General features: G+C 41.4%; 1 protein-coding gene across 1 annotated transcript; it reads right to left on the reverse strand.

Annotated features, from left to right (window-relative positions):
- Positions 1 to 7,091: 7,091 nt before the first annotated feature.
- Positions 7,092 to 19,956, reverse strand: tmem145 (transmembrane protein 145). Its single transcript, XM_066719349.1, has 15 exons — positions 19,552 to 19,956; positions 17,613 to 17,687; positions 17,413 to 17,490; positions 17,193 to 17,279; positions 16,991 to 17,086; positions 16,713 to 16,797; positions 16,549 to 16,620; positions 12,689 to 12,757; positions 12,499 to 12,579; positions 12,319 to 12,397; positions 12,046 to 12,139; positions 11,725 to 11,897; positions 11,403 to 11,523; positions 7,941 to 8,111; positions 7,092 to 7,817 (listed from the first exon to the last, which is right to left on the reverse strand). Exons 1-15 carry the CDS (start codon positions 19,669 to 19,671, stop codon positions 7,431 to 7,433), a joined length of 1,788 nt encoding a protein of 595 aa, XP_066575446.1. The 5' UTR covers positions 19,672 to 19,956; the 3' UTR covers positions 7,092 to 7,430.
- Positions 19,957 to 19,994: the final 38 nt, after the last annotated feature.

Genomic DNA, 19,994 nt, shown 5'->3' on the forward strand with positions numbered 1-19,994 from the left:
GTAAATCGCCCTGGATAAGGCCAAGAAATAATAATAATAATAATAATAATAATAATAATAATAATAATGAAATTTGAAATTTACGACTGGGATAGCGTGCTACTTCAGAGGTTTGGAAGAGCAGTGATGAGTCTTTGTCTAATGACAACCTAATTGTATTTAAGAGGACCCGGATTACACAACCTGTTGCCTGTTATAGCGAAGGGGAGCCTATGTTTGAAGAAATGGGGGAGGAAATAACACAGGTTATGATAATATGACAGTCCAGATTGGCCGGCGTTGAAAGAGAAAGTGAAATAAATTAGGTTTTGAGACCTTGAAGAAATGCATGGAGTTGGAATCTGTTAAAAAGAGACTGTGCTTCCGCAGTGAAGGTCGCTGGAGATGTAAAGGCGGTTGTCGGCATGTAGACGTCTACGGTCACACCTTCTTCTATGAGCAATGTGGGGCGTGACTTGGTTTAGAAGACAAAGAAAATGTGTCCAAAAACTGAGGCGGCCACCAGGGCCTACGATCCGGACTTTAATACATGCCTGAAAACCCTTACACCTGCGGACCCCCGAAGACTCATCCCCCAATATAAAATACAAATTACATGTTTTGTTGGTTAATAAACATGTAAATGGTCTTATCCTGTCAAATTGGGTGTATTTATTAATGTTAAAGAATTAAAATGTTTTTACGTAGATGGTGCACTGGGTTAAAATCCAGAAGCATCAGAATACATCGTATGGTGTTATTCGTTTTCAGAACCTGTTGATGGGTTCAAAAATAAAAGTGCCTAGGCTAGATCTCTCTGTGGATACCTCGATATAAACATGATTGTTGAAATACATAAACATATTTCAGGTGTTTGAAGCTAGACCACCTGTTGGTGAAATAACTAAATACATGTTTTCTTTGTATAGAGGTAGAAAGACAACACAAACAGCCTTGTAGACTCACATCACACCAGATCCCTGTGAAATAATAATGTACAAAATACTAATTCCATTTAAATACAAAGCCAGTAAGATATGCCAAATGTTTAAAGACACTCCATGTATAAAATATGGCAATAAAAAGGTCAAGTTTAAGAATGGGACATTTTTACATATACAATACATGGGAATATAAACATATATATGTTGTTTTCATTTGATGTATTTAAGGCTATAATCCATCTCATACATACCGCCTATAGTGCAATTCTAAATGTTACAATTAATTCTACTGTCTGACTTTCCTCTATTATAACTATTTCTCTTTTTATTTTATGGATGTGAGTGTAACAATATTTTAAATTACGTATATAGTAAATAATGCAACTAAACAAAAAGCACCCCTACTACCTAGGGCAGTGGTCTGTGCTACAAACCAGAAGTGCTCTTAGAGGCGTCCTGCTCTGCCCCTGAAGGGGTTTTGATAAGCACCTACACCCCGGGATGGGGCCCCTAGCCTGTGACTGATGCTTATTACCGATCGCTGTGTTCAGAGCTCTCTCATATCAAACCCCTGATCTGATATGTATGTACAGTTCTTTTTCAGGATGCTAAACCAAAAAGAAAACTGTAAAGAAAACAAACAAACAAACAAACAAACAAATAAACAAACAAACAAATAAATAAATAGTAATTCAGGCTTATGTAATGAGTCCGAGTTTTCGTAATCATGTTTCGTGACTTTTTAACACTGTTAGATCACTTCCACCCGGGCTTTGGTCACCTGCTATTCAGTTTACTTATTTGAATGATCTATCTATTTTATTAACTGCTTCTTTTTATTGTTAATAACATGCACAAGGTGGAAAGAAAGGAAAAGTATGCTATATCAGCCCACTGTATAGAAAATCTGAACTGCGCTTATCCTGTTTATGATCATGTTTCAAAGATAATCAGTAAACTATTGAAAGGGTGAATGAGAATCTGTGATGCAGTTTTAAACCATAGATGACTAAGACCTGCTATATGCTGTTATGTCCTAACTGTTGATTTGACAGATTTGTTCAGGGTGAAGCTGTGTCTGTCAGCACCTTCACTATTTGTTTAAAAAAAAAACAGCTTTATGTTATCAACAGACTGCAAACTGTTAAAAAGGTAGAACAAATGGCTAAACTTGAAACAGAGAAGGGCATTAAGAGGCTTCTGGAGATGCCTGAGCTCAACCCATATAGAGCCACTTAAACTCCTCTTGAGGAGACCGATGAGTAATAAAATGACTCTGATATACGCAATAAGCCCACAAAGTATTTTACACAATTCATGAAGGATTGTGAAATATTAATATAACGTAGGCCCCATTTCTGTTTGCTGTGTATGTTTTGTTACAACTGGAATTGTCTTGGATATAGAAAATACATTTTATAAAGCATTTCCCAAATTTTTACATTTGTAGTGAAATAGTCATATCTATATAATGTGACATCGATATAATGTCATGTATTTCAGTGCACTGTGAATGTTTCAACAAAACTGTAAATTACTTAGATATAGACTTATAAAGCAGTTTGCAAAACTAAACATTTGAAGTGAAATACAGCTGGTGTCTCGCATATCTGTGCAATTTCACCCCTGCTTCTGTTTACTGTGCATGATTAACAGAGACATTTTTAACTCTTTATTTGAAGGATTGAAAAGGGTCTTTTGAAGAATTGGAAAATTAGAAGTGTTTCTCACACTTGTACTACAAGAGTCACTTATTTGCAAAAGTGTAAAACCGTAAAATGGAAGACTTCAAGTCAGACACCCAGTTAAGAACTTCATAGAACTTATACAGAATATAATTTAGAGATGTTACTGAATTGCGTTACTCAGACAGGGTAGAAGTGCTTGACCTCTGGATTTGTACAGGATTTCTGGTGATAAAATTTCAGTCATTATCTATTTTCTTTCGCTGTTGCCTCTATGGTTGCTGCTCCTTCTTGCCTCTGTCTGTGCTCTGTTTATGTGTGCTGCTGGGTAGGTCTCACTCCCCGAGATGCTGAGACTGGAGATTATTTATCTAGAAAGAGTCTAAATCTACTGGTTTAATAGACATATAGTTAATTATTTATACATATTTAATATTTCTAAAGTTACTTTAGTATTTTTAAATTTTATTTTTTCTTAACATCATGGTTCATTCTTTATTTCTATAAGAAAGTTACTACTATAAGGCTTTTGTTTGACCTTGGAGAGTTATCTAACTAACAAAGACAGCTATGCTCATTTAAATGTCTTATTAAAGTTAATAAGTTAAATAAGTATGGTTTAGTTTCATTTACTTACTGTCAGGGGGAAAAATGATTAAAATTGTGTTTTCATTCTTTATGTCTGTAAGAATGTTACTAGTTAGTTGTACTGAAGTCTGTTCAAACGTCTTACTGTCAATACAACCAAGACCATTAAAATCTTCAGACTGCACCCCAAAGCTATTGTAATGTGTAAAGTATGTAAATATACATACACACATAGGTCTGTGCTTAAATCGTATTGAGTGTATTTACTTAATCTTATTGCATGAATGGATTACATTAGATATTTATTTAAAATAATTTGATGTTTTGTTACTAATATTATTACAAATGCTGCTTTTATTGAAATTTACCAGTTTCTACACATATATTCTATGCTTCTTATATAACATATATATTCTGTGGTTCTTCTATATTTAAGGATTTCTTAAGTTAACTTAGTAACGTTACATTTCATTTACACACACACACACATACCTTTAAAACTTAATAACTGTATTTATTCAATCTTTACATTTACCTTTTCTTTAAATAATACATTTGATATATATATACGTTTCTGCAATGCAGGAAATATTGGTCTTGGGTAGGAGTAGTATTTACTGATATTGTTGAATGCTGAAAGTTTCAATTACATTTACTGCATTACATTTATTTTAATTTTGTGCATTTTCAGGATTTTCTAAAGTTAAGACCTAAGATTTAGACTGACTTATCATTCTTTAGCTCTGTAAGTAAAAGTTGCAATCTAATACAAATATGTGCAATGTGGAGGAAGCGCTGAAACTTACTAGGACCTGAAAAGGAAAAAAAAAGAAAAAAAAAAGAAACCTGGGGTAGTGATCTCCAGCCTGCACCCAGTATACACCGATTAGCCATAACATTTTGACCACCTGCCTAATATTGTGTAGGTCCCCTTTTGCCACCCTAACAGCCCTGACCCGTCGAGGCATGGACTCCACTAGACCTCTGAAGGTGTGCTGTGGTATCTGGCACCAAGACATTAGCAGCAGATCCTTTAAGTCCTGTAAGTTGCAAGGTGGGGCCTCCATGGATTGGACTTGTTTGTCCAGCACATCCCACAGATGCTCGATCTGGGGAACTTGGAGGCCAAGTCAACACCTTGAACCTTGATTCATCAGACCAGGCCACCTTCTTCCATTGCTCCGTGGTCCAGTTCTGATGCTCACGTGCCCATTGTAGGTGCTTTCGGCAGTGGACAGGGGTCAGCATGGGCACCCTGACTGGTCTGTGGCTATGTAGCCCCATACGCAACAAACTGCAATGAACTGTGTGTTCTGACACCTTTCTATCAGAACCAGCATTAACTTTTTCAGCAATTTGAGCTACAGTAGCTCGTCTGTTGGATCGGACCACACGGGCCAGCCTTCGCTCCTCACGTGCATCAATGAGCCTTGGCTGCCCATGAACCTGTTACCGGTTCACCACTTTTCCTTCCTTGGACCACTTTTGATAGGTACTGACCACTACAGACTGGGAATACCCCACAAGAGCTGCAGTTTTGGAGATGCTCTGACCCAGTCGTCTAGCCATCACAATTTGGCCCTTGTCAAAGTCGCTCAGATCCTTATGCTTGCCCATTTTAAATGCTTCTAACACATCAACTTTGAAGACAAAATGTTCACTTGCTGCCTAATATATCCCACCCACTGACAGGTGCCATGATAATGAGATTATCAGTGTTATTCACTTCACCTGTCAGTGGTCATAATGTTATGGCTGATCGGTGTATACGCACACACACACATGTACTTGATCATTGTATTTATTCAAGCTTTACATTAACCATTTCTTTAAATAAGACGTTTTGATATCGCCTAACTCTGGAAATAAATTTTACTGTGTAGTAGTAGATTATATTGTTTATTTGGCTTTCCATCTATTTTAATTTCATCTATGTTTGCGTATGTGGGCACATATGATTTATACAGCCTCTTGGTGAGAAGACCACTTCTAAAACAGTTGAGATCTCTCATTTCTCATTATTACTAAGTAGCTCCGTGTGAAGAAAACACTTATTTAATAGAGTTTCTCTTTTCTTTGTTTCTTTATTTATTATTATACTAATATACTAATATACTACTAATATACTAATTGTTCAGTGACCCGAAGTTACAAAAGGTGTAGACATCCCAAACTCTACCCTGGTATGCTACTTCTTCAGTGCCCTGTCAACTCCACCCACAAATATACTAATTCTTCAGTGACCTGATGTTACAAAAGGTGTAGACATCTCCTCACCATCCCCCTAGCTCAAAAAGCATGACACTGACATAGCCCTTATCCATTTGAAAGCGGTAACCCCTTTGGCCATGTTGAAGAGACAGCCTCACAGCACTTGCATAGGGAAAAATATCAATTTCACTAAATAATCAGGAGGGCATAAATATAACTCTTTTGGCGCTTCACTCGTATAGAGAAAAATAGCTATTTTACTAAAGTCTGGCTTAAATAGAACTCTTTTGGGGGGTTTGAAAAACAGTTGAAGACCCCCCACCACTTGTACATTCCTTCGGTGCCCTGTCAACTCCACCCTCTAATATTATAATTTCATAACTCAAGTTCAGGGTCAAAGGTCAAATCCTCTGCAGCCCCACTTTCCCAAAAGGGCCCTATATCACTACTCAAGCAAGCCTCTTTTTCTTATTTTGCAATCTTAGCAATGGCTTTCTTACTGCCACTCGACCTGTCAAACCTGCAGCTCAAAGTCTTCTCTTCACAGTTGAAACTAAGACTTGCATACTTTGACCAGTGTTAAGCTTTGCTTGAAGCTGTTGAGCCGTCTTGGGCTTCAAAACATTCAAGACGGAAAACAGGAGACACTTCTTCACACAGAGAGTTGTCACAATCTGGAACAAACTCCCCAGCGATGTGGTTAAAGCTGAACATTTAAAATCAGACTGAATAGGATCCTTGGATCACTCAGTTATTAATGGACACCAAACGAGCACAATGGGTCGAATGTCCTCCTCTCGTTTGTAAACTTTATTATGTATCATGCAAGCTGTTGACTCTCAGAGACTTGTCTTCTGATTCTATTGTGGCTTTAGTCTGCTAGACCTCTCCCTGTTAGAGTTTCCAAGTGCCATTTGATGGTGTAGGAAACTGTACTTAAAAACTGTGCTTAAATTTAAATAGAAACTGGAAAAATGGGGGTGTTCTAAAACTTTTGACAGCAATATCTGTACGAGATGTAAGATTGATAAAGCCACTATAACTGATATGTAAAGGACCTTGTAATACATGAACAGCATTTTTAAACAAGGGATGGGCGGCTGTCTGTTGGTCTAGTTCCAGTTGATGTGTAAAAGTTAGGAGGTTGAAGGTTAGAGGTCGGTAGACCATGAACATGCCTTTACAATAGCATTTGACATTTACATTTTAATTTTGTCCGGAAAACGGCATAAGAGCTAGGACATGCATTTGCGAAGAGGGGTGCCGTTCTCTCATTTCACAATTGCTTTATCACCAACATAAAGCGGGGGAATTCTTTAAAAATGCATTTGCAATTGGCTTTTGCATTAACATTTTAATATTGTCTGCGAAAGTGTGTACTAGTATATGCAAATGCAATTTTCATTTTCATTTTGTCCCAAATAATGTGTGCATTAAATGGAACATGATTATGCAATTGTGGGATAGCATAATGATGTTCAAATTTGCATTAACATTTGAATTAAGTCCTGTATATGCTTCCATATTCTACCAATAACACTACAAATATGACACATTTCCAACTTACCTCGACTACTACAACTATTAATAATAATAATAATGATAATATTAATTATAATAATGATGATGATGATGATGATGATTAGGGTGAAGAAGGAAACAGTCTTCACGTTTTTTTATCAATACTCTGATCCTCTTTATTAAGGTAGAAGTCCTGTTACAGCCGGACCTGTGTGTCCAGTGTCCAGTGTGTCCAGTTTGTTCCCAGAGTGAACACCACAGGTGTGCTTTAAAATGCCCACCCTGTCCCTCCTCTTCTCCTCTCTCATAGGAACATGTCTATATGTCTATATTCTCTCTCTAATGTGTGCCTATTTACAATGCCTGTACAGATGTGTTACACCCCACTCCCTCCACTCTCCCTTCAATTGACTGCCTCAGTCCCTCCCTGTCTCCTCCTCTAAAGTGCTACCTGACTGCCCCCCCCACTTCCTCCCTTCTCCCTCTCTCCCCACCACCCCCTCTATACCTCTAGATCTCCTTCCCCTTTCCCTCTCCAACCCTCCATTTCAAACTCTCCACCCCTCCCCTTCTCTCTCAGTCCATTGTTGTTGTTGTTGTGGCTGTTACTGCTATTGCTGCCCCCCCCCTGCATACTAAAATATTCTGTGTAGGAGGGCGGGGTGGCAGAGGGGTGGCGGGGAGGTGGAGGAGGCGGGGCCAGGGTGAGAGGGGGCCGGGGGGGAAGGGGTGGGGGCAAGAGGTCATCATAGGTTGGCAGAGTGGGGGCGGTGGGGGCGGGGCCGAGGGAGGAGGAGCTGGTAGTGGTGATGAGTTTGCCCTTCCCATCTCGCTCACTTTGGGAGAACTGTCCCTTTGAGGCCACCGTCTCCTCTGTGGGCTTCGTGCCCTGCAGAAGGAGAGAGGAAGGGAGAAAGAGGGAAAGAATCAGAAAATGTAGTGTAGTGTCCAGTCAGTCATTGTGTCAGTGTGTCAGTATGTCAGTGTATCAGTGTGTCAGTCAGATCCTCACTTTGTTGATGGAGAAGAGCTCAGTGAAGTTGGGGACAGAGTGGCTGATATAGCTGGCATTGCCGTAGCCATGGGGGGGTGAGGAGGGGACAGGGCTACCCATGATGCCGATCTGAGATGTCCGGACGTGGTATGGGAAATTTTTATTGGCTGCAGAGGGACGAGTAAGGATCTAAAGGAGAGAGAGAGAGAGAGAGAGAGAAAAAGAGAGAGAGAGGAGAACAGAGAACGACAGGAGGATAAAATAGAATATTACAGATGCTGATGCCCCGTTTCTACTAGCCACATTGAAGTTCAGAGGAATGTTTTTGTGTGATCGGTCATATGAAGAAGCGAACATTTTAATAATATTGGTAAACCCCCATTACCAGAAACTATTTGTATACATTTACAGAGTAAAACTAAAAAAAAATCACTACCATGAAAAATTAGCGATTAATACAACCACTACCTGATCCATTGACAACTTCAGAACAAGGTATTTTTTAAAGGAATCCCACACAAAATAAAAGTTGATGCCGCACACCAGTGTTGTAGTCAAGACCACCTAAACCGAGACCAAGTCATGACCAAGACCAGAGTGTATTGAGACCAAGACAAGACAAAGATTTTGAGGGGTCGAGACCGAGTCAAGCCCAAGACCAAGGCAGGGCGAGACCGGGTCAAGACCAGACCAGTGCCCAAGTCCCACACTGCATGACACACTTAAGATAAAACGTGGAACATGCAAACATAGGCACATCTCAAATTGAGCGGAAAGATCCACATTCCTATAAAAACACCCACAAAAAGCATTCACCTCTTTTATTGCCACACATACATATATATATAATGTATATGTGTGTGTATACATACGTGTACCATGAGAAATGTTATGATAAAATAATCAAAAGGCATTGCAAAGATGAATTTTATGTGTGTGATTTTCCGTTTTCTATGAATATTAATAGAAATATTAATAGAAGTAATATAGTAATTATATGTGAAATATTGATGCTCAGGAACAATCATCAAGAGTTCTCTGTTTTACAGATTTAAGTTTGCTTTTAAATGAATGTGTCAGCTTCAAAAGAGATATGACGATCTCCACTTTTATATGTTTTCAAAGCAACATATAAGATACATAATAGAGTTCCAAAGAGGTCAAAGTTTCAGTGGCCTAATTGCAGGTGTTTCAGTCATAAAATTAGAAAAGAAATGTCATTGGGAGCAGTTTAAAAAATGATGACATCATATGCCAAACCTGAACAACTGCAGTGGCAAAACACTTCATAAATCCAAGCTCACCACCAAAGGTAATGAAGGGGTAGTTGCTAAGTTTAAAGTAGAGTTTGGTTGCATTTTAGAAACATGAGAGATTGCAACATTCTGTGACCTAAACGTGAACGATGGGGTCTCATTATAATGCCCCCTCTACTAAAAACCCTCTGCACTGGTGCCGAGGAGGCAGGGACTGACAGCACCTTCAGTGCCAAACTGTGGAGTTGTGGGAATCTGTCATGGTTCTCTGTCTCTGCTTTCACATCTCTAGCTCTCTGACCCAAGCAAAGGAGTGTGGTACCACAGCGTTTAACTTAAGTCGGGAGAGGTATGCAGCTGGCATTAGTTAACGTTGATGTAACGTAACTTATATTCATAATTAGCTACATAGCTTTATGTGGCCTGGCTCATCATTGTTTATCACAAACAAAAGCTGGCAAGCAACTGAAACTAGCGCCGTGAAACATACAGTATATAATGTTACATAGGTAGCTAATACTCGCTAAATCTCTTTGGGTAAAGGGGAACGAGATTTCTGAAGAGTTTTGGTACAGAGGCAGATTACAAAAGTTGGGTAGCTAGCTTTGCTAGCGTCACTTACACTTAGCTTACCTTTTTTATATATTTTCTTTCTAAATGCCGGTAAAAGTTCGATGTAGTCCCAGCCGTCTCAGTGAACGTCTCATTGCAGAATTTACACACTGCTGTGTGTTTTCTTTTGGACGCTATTGTAAACTCTTTGTGGTTCAGGTAACCAAATCTATTTATAGCTGATTTGGCCGACATCTTCCAGACAGCCACTGCTTCACCCTATCTCCCTCATTCACTTTTGGGGTGTGGGGAGGGGTGATGGGAAATTTCAAATTAGAAATGAGTGAAGTCATTGGTTGCATTTGAAGCGTGATGTTTTACATCCAATCACAGAAATTATATTAACAAATAAATTAAACAATGCACAGGCAATTTAGTGATATTCCTGCAGTTGCGGTCTTGACCGGTCTTGAAATAAAATTGAAGAGTCCTCTTTGTCCGAGACCAAGACAAGACCGAGTAAAAATGCGGTTGATTCAAAAAGTGGTCTTGAGACCAGTCTCGAGTACTACAACACTGCCGCACACAATGTTAAATGTGTGATTCATTCATTTAGCGAAACTTATTGTAATTGATTAAGCTTATGTGGAGGTTATCCAGGAAAAAAAAACTACACTGAATTTGTGAAAAACATTTTGAGTAAGTGTGGTAGCCATATTCTTATATAAATGTATTGTTCTTATGAATCAGTTCCGTCAAGGCTGCGACTATATTTTATATTGATATGCTAAGTGGCACAGATTTAAACAACACAAACGTGCACTTTAATGAATAATGCAATGCAGTTTAACTCCCCCGCAGAGAAATAATAAAAGAAAACATCTGGGGTATATGAAGTTATATTGTCAGTGTTAATCAGATCATGATACAGGCAGAAGTCATACACCCTATTATTTTTTTTGTGTGAATACACTGCTCAAAACAATTGAATGATTAACCAAGAGCAGATACGTGGAAATTAACACTTCTTTTACTCTTCTAACAAATATCATATTTTTAATTGACATAATTTGTTTGAAAAATAGGTTTTCAATATGTCCCAGTTTCTACTTTTGAATATCTGGTCACGCTATAAGACTATGCGTTAGATATCGCAAAAACATTTCAGTCCAAACTTCATTGCACTTTAATGTTTAAAGTATTTCAGCATCCAGTTTTTGAATGCCAAATCCCAGAATTCCGAGTGTCCCAGAATGGGTTTTGACCTTTGGTGTCTCACAGTCACTTCCTAGGGCAGCTGTACCTCATGACGATGAATTAAAACACTGGCAGCAAAGTTTATCTGTACAGCCATGTGGAGGTGCACCTAATGGTAACGGGGTATGACTGTCTAATAGAGAGCAGCAACATGATAATCATTATATCAGGGCTCTCCTCTCCCCCTCCTCTCTCTCAAATGTAAATTCAAAATTTTGCTTTATTGGCTTGACCTGTCTTTTGTATTAACCAAACATGTGTGATACAGGCAATTAAATAAATAAATCATAAATATACAATAATAATGGATAAGTAATAATAATTAACATAAATAGTCAAGCAATGAGTAAGATTAAGTAAATGTCTAAATAAATAATCTCTCTCCCCCCTCCCTCTCACCCTTCCTCTCTCTTACCAGGAACACGGTGTGGGCGTACAGGTGAATGCCCAGCTGGATGCCATTGACTATCTTCTCTCTCGCCCAACGTGGGATCCCAAAATTCGCAATCAGGGCGGTGACTGGCACCGCAAAAAACCTGAGGGGGAGAGAGAGAGAGAGGCTGATGGATGGAGAGAAGAGTGAGAAACCAGAACTATACGAATGCAGTAGTGGATGCCATTGATTTGGACCGATATGAGCCTGTAAGCTGCGCAGCATGAGAGGAGGTGGGGAGGTCTTCTGGATTCTTCTGGATCTTTTTGAATCTCGCTTCCCTGCGACTGGCCTGCTTGCTCACCACAGTGTGTAGGCAGTGAAGAAGGGCAGGTAGAAGGCCTGAGTGTGGGGGTGCTGCTTCAGGGAGATCAGCACCGCGTAGCAAAACCACACATAGGCCAGCGCCTGCAACGCCATCAGCCCGTAGCCGGCTGGGGAGTCGTACCCGTACAGAACCAGTCCTGGGTCAAAGAACTGGGAGGGGAGAGAGGCAGAGTACAGCTTTAGTGCTTGGGTTGTGAGTGTGTGTGTCAGTGAGTGAATGTGTGTCAGTGAGTATGGGCGCCAGTGAGTGAGAGTGAGTGTGTATGAGAGAGGGATTGTGTGTGAGTCAGTGCCGTACCTCAGCCTCGTAGATGAACAGTATTATGTAGGTGATGGTGTACAGAGTCATATAGACTGACAACTTCACTGAGCCACTGTGACTGATCCTGCCCCTGAGAGTGAGAGAGAGAGAGAGAGAGAGAGAGAGAGAGAGAGAGAGAGAGAGATTAATACAGACACATAGTCACTCAGTTGGTCTTAGTCAGAATCTGAGTTTACACAATGTGGGAAAGTGGAAGGGCTCCAAGAGTCAGTAAATTAACATAATTACATTGTGAGTGTAATTGCTCACCTGGTCACAGTGAAGCCCTTCCCCAGCAGGATCAGCATGAGCAGGAAAACCAAGAAACTTACAGAAAACAGCAACTTCCCTGAGAGAGAGAGAGAGAGAGAGAGAGAGAGAGACAGATGGTTAATACATACTCACAGACTGACTGACTCAAAGACAGACAGACAGACAGACAGACAGTACCCATCATTTTAAGGCTGGGGTTCCCCACTCCATCAGTAGCATAGTGACCCCAGTATATACAGAAGAACAGCAGACTGAGAACTGTGTGAGAGAGAGAGAGAGAGAGAGAGAGAGGTGTGGTTAATACACACTCACTGATACACTGATTGACTGACACATCCCTTCCCCTCTCTCTGTCCCTCTCCCTCACCCTCCACTCCGGCTGCCGTCATGAACATCTTGTAGGTGGTGTGGAGGAGCTGTCGTCCCTTCAGAGTGTCTGAGAGGGAGAGAGAGAGAGAGAGAGAGGGAGAGGGGTTAATGCAGACTAGGGGCAGGATGTATGTTTAAAAAACGGGCACAGCATTCAATTAAATTAGGATATACAACAGGGGGTTCAAATAAAAATAAAATAAGTTAATTTTGTTAATTTTTATTTTAAATGAATGCAAAACACCATGACTGATGTCAGAACATTCACAAATATAATTATAAAACCCTCCCTTGATCCGCAAATATTCCTGCGTCGGGTATTTGCAGCTATAAGTGCTGAGAAAGAGCGATTCTGATGGGGGGGGGCAAACAGCAATATTGTCCTGAAAACAACTCGAGTGCCTTTCGCACTTTCTAAAGAAGTGTGAACAACAACAGGAAGAGACAGAAAAATCAATGAATGGATCTGAGAACAATTGAAAATATGCTCCCCACACATAAATTAGGCATATGATGCAGACTAATACTAATAAAGCACCATCTAAATTGACACATTGACTGAGGGTTGTGACAAAGTTTGAATCCGCATTAACAGATGTCAAACTTTGCACATGTTTAGTAGTTCTGAACTCTGGTTTAGTATTCAACAAACTCAAATATTTGTTTATTCTCATAATAAACATAAAAGATCTGCTTTGCAATGCAACGCCTGCAATGCATCGGTCCGGTTTGAGGAGACATCGTTGTCCACGACTATTCAAATAGTCGCCACCCACCCATTCATAATGCGACATACACTCACCTAAAGGATTATTAGGAACACCATACTAATACTGTGTTTGACCCCCTTTCGCCTTCAGAACTGCCTTAATTCTACGTGGCATTGATTCAACAAGGTGCTGAAAGCATTCTTTAGAAATGTTGGCCCATATTGATAGGATAGCATCTTGCAGTTGATGGAGATTTGTGGGATGCACATCCAGGGCACGAAGCTCCCGTTCCACCACATCCCAAAGATGCTCTATTGGGTTGAGATCTGGTGACTGTGGGGGCCAGTTTAGTAGAGTGAACTCATTGTCATGGTCAAGAAACCAATTTGAAATGATTCGACCTTTGTGACATGGTGCATTATCCTGCTGGAAGTAGCCATCAGAGGATGGGTACATGGTGGTCATAAAGGGATGGACATGGTCAGAAACAATGCTCAGGTAGGCCGTGGCATTTAAACGATGCCCAATTGGCACTAAGGGGCCTAAAGTGTGCCAAGAAAACATCCCCCACACCATTACACCACCACCACCAGCCTGCACAGTGGTAACAAGGCATGATGGATCCATGTTCTCATTCTGTTTACGCCAAATTCTGACTCTACCATCTGAATTTCTCAACAGAAATCGAGACTCATCAGACCAGGCAACATTTTTCCAGTCTTCAACTGTCCAATTTTGGTGAGCTTGTGCAAATTGTAGCCTCTTTTTCCTATTTGTAGTGGAGATGTGTGGTACCCGGTGGGGTCTTCTGCTGTTGTAGCCCATCCGCCTCAAGGTTGTACGTGTTGTGGCTTCACAAATGCTTTGCTGCATACCTCGGTTGAAACGAGTGGTTATTTCAGTCAAAGTTGCTCTTCTATCAGCTTGAATCAGTCGGCCCATTCCCCTCTGACCTCTAGCATCAACAAGGCATTTTCGCCCACAGGACTGCCGCATATTGGATGTTCTTCCCTTTTCACACCATTCTTTGTAAACCCTAGAAATGGTTGTGCGTGTAAATCCCAGTAACTGAGCAGATTGTGAAATACTCAGACCGGCCCGTCTGGCACCAACAACCATGCCATGCTCAAAATTGCTTAAATCACCTTTCTTTCCCATTCAGACATTCAGTTTGGAGTTCAGGAGATTGTCTTGACCAGGACCACACCCCTAAATGCATTGAAGCAACTGCCATGTGATTGGTTGGTTAGATAATTGCATTAATGAGAAATTGAACAGGTGTTCCTAATAATCCTTTAGGTGAGCGTATATTAAATCCAAACTAATGCAATGTGACAATTTTTGCAATTGCAAAAAGTTCTGAATTTTATTTTAAAATACTTATCTAATACAACAACTTTGTTACATAAACATTAGCCTATGTAAAAATACCTTCCTATTAGAAGACGTATGGAAATGGCATAATAACAGCAGCAATAAGCAAACCTGCCAACTCTCACGTATCTCGTGTCAGACTCTTGTATTATTGTTTTCTGTTATTGTCACGACTTTTTATCACAATTTCGAATTAACTATAAAGGTTGTGACTATTTGTTTAAAAAGGAATATTTTACAATTACAGCTGTAACTGACCAACCAAACTGTTTTCCTTTCATTTTATTTATTAAATTTTCATTCACTAATAGTTTAGCAATGTAAGCAGCAACGAAAATGCCTTAACATTAGCGTCCTTGTGGCAATATGTTCCGGTCATAACAGCGAAATACAAAATGTATTAGACTATCTGTCTAGCTAATTTATACAATCTATTTAATGATTTACCTTTCCACGTTTCCAAACCACACTCAACATACAGACTATCGGTCTGCATTCGGAAACATACCGGTGTGTTTGGGTTCAGTGAATACAAAATAATTAGCGATAACTGGCTGTGTGTGTAGCTTAATAATATTAGTTTGTTGCTCCTCTTTCCTTTTCCGTCATAGCTAGTTTCACAGAAGGGTGTTTGGCTTTTAGGTGGGTTAACATACCACCTGTACATTTGAGGTAATTGCACTGCACATATTATACACTGAACAGTGTTTCTATTTACTTCGTCAAAGTATTTCCATGCAGAACTTCTTTGTGAGGAAGCCATTGGTCGCTTTCTTATAGCGCAGATTTCTGCAGATATGCGCAGATCTGCAGAATTTCACCGATCCCATTGGTGGAGCCACCCAGATCTGCAGAAATCCAAGCTACAAAAAGGTACGTTCTAGTTTATCCTTAAAAAATACAAAATGCACCATTGCTAACCATGAAACGTCTATCAGCAACTTTATCTTGAAATCTTGCACCTCTATAATTCGGTCATTAAAGTTTATATATATATGACTTAATGCTGTTTACATGTGGAATGGGTGTGCTTTTTAGGTTTTTCCTAATTTACTAGAGTATTTGGCATTGACCCTGTCCTTCTCTGGGACCGTTTTCTTGTCTGCAAAACTGATGCCACATGTGCCATGTGCCCGCACATCATCACTACAGTAGTTAAAGCCACTGCATGTAAACTCCCCCTGGTGATCATTGCAGCAGCTACTGTCTAACAAAGCAGAGCAGGTTGTGTTTTTGAAATACAAATGTACAACTACTAAATTACATGTACTGTGTAATACAGTGACTAGTAATAGTGGAATTAGATGCTTGTTAAGAACTTAAGAAACCATGATGTCTATCATAGTACCATGATAGAGACGTGATAATACCTTTCGCATCTCTGGACATTTAATTCAAACTGTCTGAAGACTTATGCAATTGTTATAGTTTGAAAAGTGAAATAAAAGTAATAAAAGTACTCCATTACATTCAATTTTAGGACAATGAGTGGATGTTTATTTCAGATCTATTTCACATTTTCAGTGAAATATTTAAATGTTTTTTAAAGTAAAAACTGTAGCAAACTGATTTAACAGTAATACTGGCACATACAAAACACTTCTCAACCTACAACTACATCCGCATATGCATCCGCACGGATGTAATGCTTTAAAATCCACATTTGACGGATGCGGATTTCTGTCAGCTCCGTCACATCAGTCACAACTGACTGACTGACTGGACACTAGCATTGCGCAGATGGAGAAAGGAATGGACTGATGAAGGGACTCACGTGCAAAGTAGCAGGAGAGGAGGAAGACTAGTGTGAAAATGAAGAGAAAGGTGATGTCCGTCTCCAGGATTCCTGTGGAGAAAAAGAACAATTAAGTCCTCCATCCCTCTCCGCTCGCTCCTTTCCTCCCCCTCTCCTCACTCCTCTCCCTATCTCTCTCTCACCAAACTCGTCAGCAGAGAAGTGCCGTGTCCAGAAGGACTGTCCATTGGTCAGCCTCATCTCATACTGCAGTTCGAGGCCATCACCCTGAGGGAGAGGAAGGAAGGGAGGGAGGGAGGGAGAGAGAGAGAGAGAGAGAGTGGGGGAAAGAGAGGGGAGAGAGTCAGTACAGACAGTCTGGGACTGTGTCTGTCTGTGTAAATGAGTGCGCTCTGCATCTCTCTATTGGTCTGTGTCCGTCTCTCTGTCTGGGATGCAGTAGCCATGGCGACTCCCTCACCCCACACTTGCTCAGGGCGATGTACCACCACCTCTCTCTGACCGAGCGGAAACTGCGCCCCCCCACACAGCTCAGCACCGCCCCGCCCTCCTCCACCTACAAGAGAGAGAGAGAGAGAGAAAGAGAGAGAGAGAGAAGGGTTAATACAGTACTGACTAGACACTACAGTGCAGTAACACAAGAGAGAAAGCGGGGGTCTCACCACACAGCCTGACCAGCTGTAGTGTGTTGTGAGGTTGATGACCTGGTTGTTCTCTGGGCGCAACACCGCCTCCTTCTGGTAACAGTCCTGCACAACAGCAACAACACAATAATACACTGTCACTACACATTGTTACTGACACACACTAATGGACATACACAGAGACAATAATACACACAAGGGGAGACACTGTCACTAATAGACAGACAGATGGGCAGACCTTGTCTTGGTTCTTGTAGACTGCTGGCCATTGGGAGCTGTCATCAAAATACAACAGGATATTCTGACAGCAGCGAGCCTGAGAGACAGGGAGAGGTTAATACAGAATTCAGTCAGTCAGTGTGTCAGTCAGTCAGTCAGTGAATGTCACAGTCAGAGAGTCAGTCAGTCAGTGTGTCAGTCAATGCATCAGTCAGTCACCTTAGGGTAGCGAAACTTGAAGTCCAGACGTCCAAAATCCGTCAGGAAACAAAACCTAGTGAGAAAAACCCAGTCCTGAGAGAGAGAGAAAGAGAGAGAGAGAGAGAGAGATGTACTGGGTAGTGTACTGTGTCATACTGCATTTTGTTTTGATTCAAGCACACAGCAAAACTAACATACCACAATGCACAAACAAGCAATACACTCATGCACACAAACACTCCGACAAGAAGTAAGTGGCAGTAAGTCCCAGTTGTCACGGCAACCCCATGCGTGCCCAGCTTTATAGTTGTCATGGAAACTGAGAGGCCCCTTCTTCCCCTCTCACTCTCTGTCAGTGTTAAAGTATCAGTTAGGGTCCAGTCAGTGAGTGTATCTGTATTAACCTCTCTGCTAATGACTGACTGACTGACTGGACACTACAGTACAGTAACACTGACTGACATTACATTAAAATGGTTCTGAGAGGGAGAGGAGGTAGCAGGATGTGCTCAGTGACCCAGGTAGTTATTTATTCAGGCAGTGGAAAGGGGCAGGTAGAAGGGGTCCTAAATTATTAACACTGTAATTAAGAGTAGTGGCACTGGAACAGAGGGGTGGGTGGAAATCTGGGAAATGTATAGAGGGGGGGGGGGAGCGAGAGTGAGAAAGCGAGTGAGCGAGATAGAGCTCCTCTGTCTTAGTGCACTGCTAATATACTAGCCCAGTTACCAAAAATAAGAATTACCTAAAAATAATAATTTCTCATTATAGCTTTTATCCAAAGGCACTCAATGATATAATAATAAGAGAGTGACTGTACTGGACTGCTGCAGAGTCACTGACTGGACTGGACTGCTGAAGAGTCACTGACTGGACTGGTCTGGACTGCTGCAGTCACTGACTGGACTGGACTGCTGTAGAGTTACTGACTTTTACAGTACAGCCAACTGGAGTAAAGTTCATTAAAGCTTCCTCTCCTTCCAAATCCCTCTCACTCTACCTTCATCTCTCTCTCTCTCCCCCTCTTTACAAGATCCCTGGTATCAATCTCTTTAAACCCTGGGAGAATGGATGGATGGACAGACCCTGACTCACATCCTTTCTCCTGAATTCTTGAGCTCTTGTAAAGAATGTTAAGAATTAATTAACCCTATAATTAGCTGTTGGGGGCTCCACAGCGTAATTAATCAGCCAGCTGCCATACACAAACCAACACTGATAAACTACAGACTACACACACTATATACATACACTACATACCAGTGTTATTTCACGGATACACTACACTCACAATTGCAAAGGAGCCTTTCATTATGAAATAGCATACAACACTAAAACACAACAATGCAGTATATCACACTGCCCTACAGTACAATACAATGCACTGCACCACCATGCAGTACACGACACAGCACCAGCACACTGCGAGCCCGCGGGAGCAGCAATAGCGCATTGAACAGGTGCTGTGGCCATGCGGACACTCTCGCCTATTCCACAGCGTGAGAGAAGCACGCCGCCGAGCTGGGTTAAACGTGACGGCGAGGAAAACACACGTGATTGATGTTGTTGTTGTGGTTGTTGTATGTGCCATTGTGAAAACAGACGGAATCGTGTCGTGTACCGCATGTATGTACACACACTGACACACGGGTCGCAGCGCGGCGTGTGGCTCGGGCAGCGCGCGGCTGGGGACGCGTCTGAAATTCGAACCCAGCTTGCAGCGTTGCTACGAGACAACGGGAGGGAACCATCGACACGCAGACACACACACACGAACTGCATACGTTTTACAACTCGATGCTCCATAACATGCTTTATTATTGACGTTTTTTTAAAAATAAATCATGCACGCACGCACACACACACACACACACACACGCCAACGCAGACAAACGCACATAGGCGCTGCACTACACGCTAAAGGCAGACAGACAGAGAGACGCACACAGAGCCTCACCTCTTTCGTGTTCACGGTACCTTTGACGTACTTCGACCGAACCGGGTCGGCGCAAAGAATATACGACAGCACCACCAGCCAGAACCGCTCCTGGGCCCGCTTCAGCCCGGCCAGGTCCATTCTCCGCTCCCCCTCTCGTTACTTATCCCTGTCGTTTCTGGCAATAATTGTCTTCCCTTCTTCTCTCCCAAGAGTTCAGAATGCAAAGTGTCGGGAGCGAGGATGCTTCACCGAGAGAGGAAATGCGCGCGCCCGCCTCTCCCCACTCTGTATTCTGTTACACATGCGCGCCCCCGCGACGATCCGCATGCCCGCCGCCCCTTCTACCCGTGCTCGGCGCGTCCCCGTGTTCCGGATTGCGACACACGGACACAGCGACCTCAATTCCCCGTATTAATTATATACACAGACACACACACACATACACACAATCTCTCACACAC

The sequence above is a fragment of the Amia ocellicauda genome, chromosome 12, assembly GCF_036373705.1.
Source record: "Amia ocellicauda isolate fAmiCal2 chromosome 12, fAmiCal2.hap1, whole genome shotgun sequence".
NCBI classification, from domain to species: Eukaryota; Metazoa; Chordata; class Actinopteri; order Amiiformes; family Amiidae; genus Amia; species Amia ocellicauda.